Source organism: Entelurus aequoreus, linkage group LG03 (assembly GCF_033978785.1).
Source record: "Entelurus aequoreus isolate RoL-2023_Sb linkage group LG03, RoL_Eaeq_v1.1, whole genome shotgun sequence".
Taxonomy (NCBI): Eukaryota; Metazoa; Chordata; class Actinopteri; order Syngnathiformes; family Syngnathidae; genus Entelurus; species Entelurus aequoreus.
Genome location: NC_084733.1, coordinates 86608370 through 86613369, shown reverse-complemented (window position 1 = coordinate 86613369; position 5000 = coordinate 86608370). Strand labels below are relative to the sequence as shown.

Below are 5000 nucleotides of genomic sequence, written 5' to 3'. Positions count from 1 at the left end.
TTTCAGGATTTATGCAGATCCCAAATACAGATCAGCAGGTACCAGAAGGTAAGAAAAGTTGCTTTTGCATAATATTGCGAAACAAAACGCCAGATAATATGTCTTACCTTATACACACACCATAATGATACTCTTATGTGTGACTGCCATCTACTGGTCATACCATGTACCAAATAAAATTACTTTGAGGTGGGTAAGCTTAAAACCGGCCGAATCATACCAAAGACTATAAAAATGGGACCCATTACCTCCCTGCTTGGCACTCAGCATCAAGGTTTTGGAATTGGGGGTTAAATCACCAAAAATGATTCCCGGGCACGGCCACCGCTGCTGCTCACTGCTCCCCTCACCTCCCAGGGGGTGATCATGGCAACAGCGGAGGATGAATGTCCCATAACAAGAAGATTGTGAAAAAGAAGAAGCTTATCGACTACGGCACAGGGTACAAAGGCGGACGGGCACATTTTTTCAGGATTTATGCAGATCCCAAATACAGATCAGCAGGTACCAGAAGGTAAGAAAAGTAATATTGTGAAATAAAACGGCAGATAATATGCCTTACCTTATACACACACCATAATAATACCCCTATGTTGAAGCACATCCAGCGGTGCAGCCTACACTTATCTCTTATGTTTGACTGCCATCTACTGGTCACACCTACCATTACACCATGTACCAAATAAAATTGCTTCGAGGTGGGTAAGCTTATACCAAAGACTATGAAAATGGCACCCATTACCTCCCCGCTCGGCACTCAGCATCAGGGGTTGGAATTGGGGGTTAAATCACCAAAGATGATTCCTGGGCGCGGCCACTGCTGCTGCTCGCTGCTCCCCTCACCTCCCAGGGGGTCAAATGCCGAGAATAATTTCGCCACACCTCGTGTGTGTGTGACAATCATTGGTGCTTTAACTTTTTTTTTTTTTAACATCAAACGGTGCAGCCTACACTTATCTCTTGTGTTTGACTGCCATCTACTGGTCACACTTATCATTACACCATGCACCAAATAAAATTGCTTCGAGGTGGGTAAGCTTAACCCCGGCCGAGTCATACCAAAGACTATAAAAATGGGACCCATGACTTCCCCGTTTGGCACTCAGCATCAAGGGTTGGAATTGGGGGTTAAATCACCAAAAATGATTCCCGGGCACGGCCACCGCTGCTGCTCGCTGCTCCCCTCACCTCCCAGGGGGTAATCACGGGGGATGGGTCAAATGAAGAGAATAATTTCGGCACACCTTATTGGTACTTTAACTGTTAGAATAATTGTAAGTTATCACAAAAAACTTTGTGTTGAAATGAGTTCCAGGCAAAAGGACAGGGGCTGTCTTTGAGGCCTACCAGGAGGAAGAATGCTCGTAAAACTCCACTGTGACTTCAAAGCGGACAGATGGCAGGATCTGCCCAATTTCCAGACAAACTCTTTTTGAAGTATTTTACGAACTCTTTTTGAACTATTTTATGGAACTCTTTTTGAACTATTTTACGACCTCTTCTTTTGAACTGTTCGGTAAACCAAAGGCAACGCTGTTTACGACCCACTTCCCTCTGGAAGCAGCTGTGGCCAGGTGGGGGGAGAAAGTCAAATAAAGAAGGAGGAGTACAATCTTTTGGCAGAGCGTGGGTGACACTGTAAGGTTACAGGTCGACACGTTTTCTCCTCAATATTGAGTCCAAATTGAATTCTGCCTCTGTTTGATTCTTTGCCTCTAGTCTTGTTTAATAAATGTCATCAGTGTTTGAACCTGACATTAACTTTATTTTTTTTTAACATAAAACGGTGCAGCCAACACTTATCTCTTATGTTTGACTGCCATCTACTGGTCACACTTATCATTACACCATGTACCAAATAAAATAGCTTCGAGGTCGGTAAGCGCAACCAGAATGATTCCTTACATTATGCGCACTGTGGAGTTTTGAGGGGAAAAAAATTGATTTAAAGTGCGGAAAATAGGGTAAGCCTCGGAGACGAATGACTGAAGCCCACATGCGTGGATGACCGGGGCACACCATTACCCCCCGAGAGGAAGCCGGGACAAGGCATCAGCATCGCTCAGCGGCCATGACAGGCGCGTGTCTCTCAAGCCAGGCGGGCAAATGCGAAGGTATGGCTGCACGGGAGGTTGACTCTCTCCTAAATGAACTTGTCTTAATGCCCGCCGCCCCCCTCTGCTGCCGGAGCCATTAGCCCACCCGGTTCGCAGGGGAGGGGGAGAGAGGCGGACATTTCAATATCACGCTCGACGGGCCTTCATGTCCGACAGTTTGCTTTCCGGCTGAGTAATCTCCCAGCTGTCATTAGTTTTACACTTCATTACGGGTTACGTCCTTTCCCTGTGTCACCGCCGGCGTAGAAAGCAGGTGTCGGCGAAGGGGGGTTGGGGGGGGTTGGACTCCAGGTGCCAGAAGAAGCAATGAATTGCAACATTCACGGGAAAAAAGGAAAGAGCGAGGAGAGAAGCACTCGCAGTGATGGATTGTTCATCGGGGGTGGGGGGCGGGGGGGAGAGCGGAGATCCGACTCCTCTCCTCGCCATGACGGCAGCAGGAATTAAAGCCGTGTTCCTGTTGTCTCCGCCGAGCAGGTACCCGCCTTTGCGAGCCTGCCGCCGACACACGGGGGTTGAGGCGGGCAAAAGACGGATGGCCAGATCCTTATCCGCCCTGCGGCGTGTCGGGATGACGGAGTATCAATTCCCGCCCCGCCGGTTCTAGACCACCTCAACCTGAAGCTCTGTTCTGCCCCTCTGGAAGAGGTCTGGGACAACAACTGCAGGCCACCCAAAACGTTGAAAGAGCCATATTGGACCAAAAACGCGAAAAAACAAATCTGTCTTGATCCGCAAAAAATGAAAAGTCTTATATAAGTGTTATAATGAAGACAACACATGATGTAAGTGTTTATATTAGCCTACTATCAAAATGACTTTAAAAGTCTTATATAAGTGTTATAATGAAGACAACACATGACAAAAGTGTCTATATTAGCCTACTATCAAAATTACTTTAAAAGTCTTATATAAGTGTTATAATGAAGGGAACACATGACGTAAGTGTCTATATTAGCCTACTATCAAAATGACTTTGAAAGTCTTATATAAGTGTTATAATGATGACAACACATGATGTAAGTGTCTATATTAGCCTACTATCAAAATTACTTTAAAAGTCTTATATAAGTGTTATAATGAAGATAACACATGATGTAAGTGTCTATATTAGCCTACTATCAAAATTACTTTAAAAGTCTTATATAAGTGTTATAATGAAGACAACACATGATGTAAGTGCCTATATTAGCTATATTAGTCTACTATCAAAATTACTTTAAAAGTCTTATATAAGTGTTATAATGAAGACAACACATGATGTAAGTGTTTATATTAGCCTACTATCAAAATTACTTTAAAAGTCTTATATAAGTGTTATATTGAAGGCAACATATGATGTAAGTGTCTATATTAGCTATATTAGCCTACTATCAAAATGACTTTAAAAGTCTTATATAAGTGTTATAATGACGGCAACACATGATGTAAGTGTCTATACAAGCCTACTATCACAATTACTTTAAAAGTCTTATATAAGTGTTATAATGAAGGCAACACATGATGTAAGTGTCTATACTAGCCTACTATCAAAATGACTTTGAAAGTCTTCTTTAAGTGTTATAATGAAGGCAACAAATGACGAAAGTGTCTATATTAGCCTACTATCAAAATGACTTTAAAAGTCTTATATAAGTGTTACATTGAAGGCAACACATGATGTAAGTGTCTATATTAGCTATATTAGCCTACTATCAAAATGGCTTTAAAAGTCTTATACAAGTGTTATAATGAAGAAAACACATGACGTAAGTGTCTATATTAGCCTACTATCAAAAGGACTTTAAAAGTCTTATATAAGTGTTATAGTGAAGGCAACACATGATGTAAGTGTCTATATTAGTTGTATTAGCCTACTATCAAAATGACTTTGAAAGTCTTATATAAGTGTTATAGTGAAGGCAACGCATGATGTAAGTGTCTATATTAGCCTACTATCAAAATGACTTTGAAAGTCTTATATAAGTGTTATAGTGAAGGCAACGCATGATGACATAAGTGTCTATATTAGCTATAGACTCTTATGAAAGATCGAAAATACACCATTCATCGGCAGTGCGTAGGGCGCAAGGAAGTCTTTTACATTGAGAAAAAAATAATAACATGACTCCTTTAATGCGCCTTATAATCCGGTGCGCCTTATATATGAAAAAAGATTGAAAATACACCATTCATCGGCAGTGCGCCTTATAATCCGGCGCGCCCTATGGTCCGGAAAATGCGGTACATCTATTCAATTCAGTCTGAATTATGCCAAAGCAACTTTTCTTACCTTCTGGTACCTGCTGATCTGTATTTGGGATCTGCATAAGTCAGCGCGTCCGCCTTTGTAGTCGATAAGCTTCTTTTTTTTCATCTATCTTGTCATGAGGCCTGACTAGACCCGCTCATCGGCAGTGCGCCTTATAATCCGGTGCGCCCTGTAGTCCGGAAAACAAATAGAAACTATTTTGGGAAAAAGTCCTTCGGTTTTTGTACGATTCGGCCTTTTTCCTGACATATTTAGAAGGGATGACGGTACGTTTATTTTGCGATATTCCTGTCTTTTGTGCCAACGCGCGGCCTCACAATGGCAGTGTGGTCAAACACCGCGGGCCGGTCAATATTATTGGCCTCTCAAGTACAGTCGATGCTGCGGGGTTGCCATGGCGACGCCCGCGACGCTCCTCTCCTCGTTACGGTTGAAGATGAGCTCATTCTGGAGTAAACGTGCTACATGTTATTGCACGTCCTCTGAGGCACATTTTATGCCCACAAACACGTGTGTAAGTGTGGAAAAAAAGCCTGTAATTTGACATCTAGTTAAACCCCCTACCTAAAAAAAAAGCAATCTTGCAGCTTAATTGTCCTCCAGAAGCCCGCGTCTGAAATCTGACTGCCATC

The 5000-nt window shown here is 42.6% G+C and overlaps 1 protein-coding gene across 1 annotated transcript in view; it reads right to left on the bottom strand.

The window, feature by feature from the left end:
- LOC133645976 (potassium voltage-gated channel subfamily D member 2-like) overlaps positions 1-2324 on the bottom strand; it is a 34305-nt gene extending 31981 nt beyond the window's left edge. Inside the window, exon 1 of the mRNA XM_062040900.1 lies at positions 2248-2324. Coding sequence (XP_061896884.1) covers positions 2248-2324 — 77 coding nt within the window. The remainder of the gene's footprint in view (positions 1-2247) is intronic.
- Between the last annotated feature and the right edge of the window lie 2676 nt (positions 2325-5000).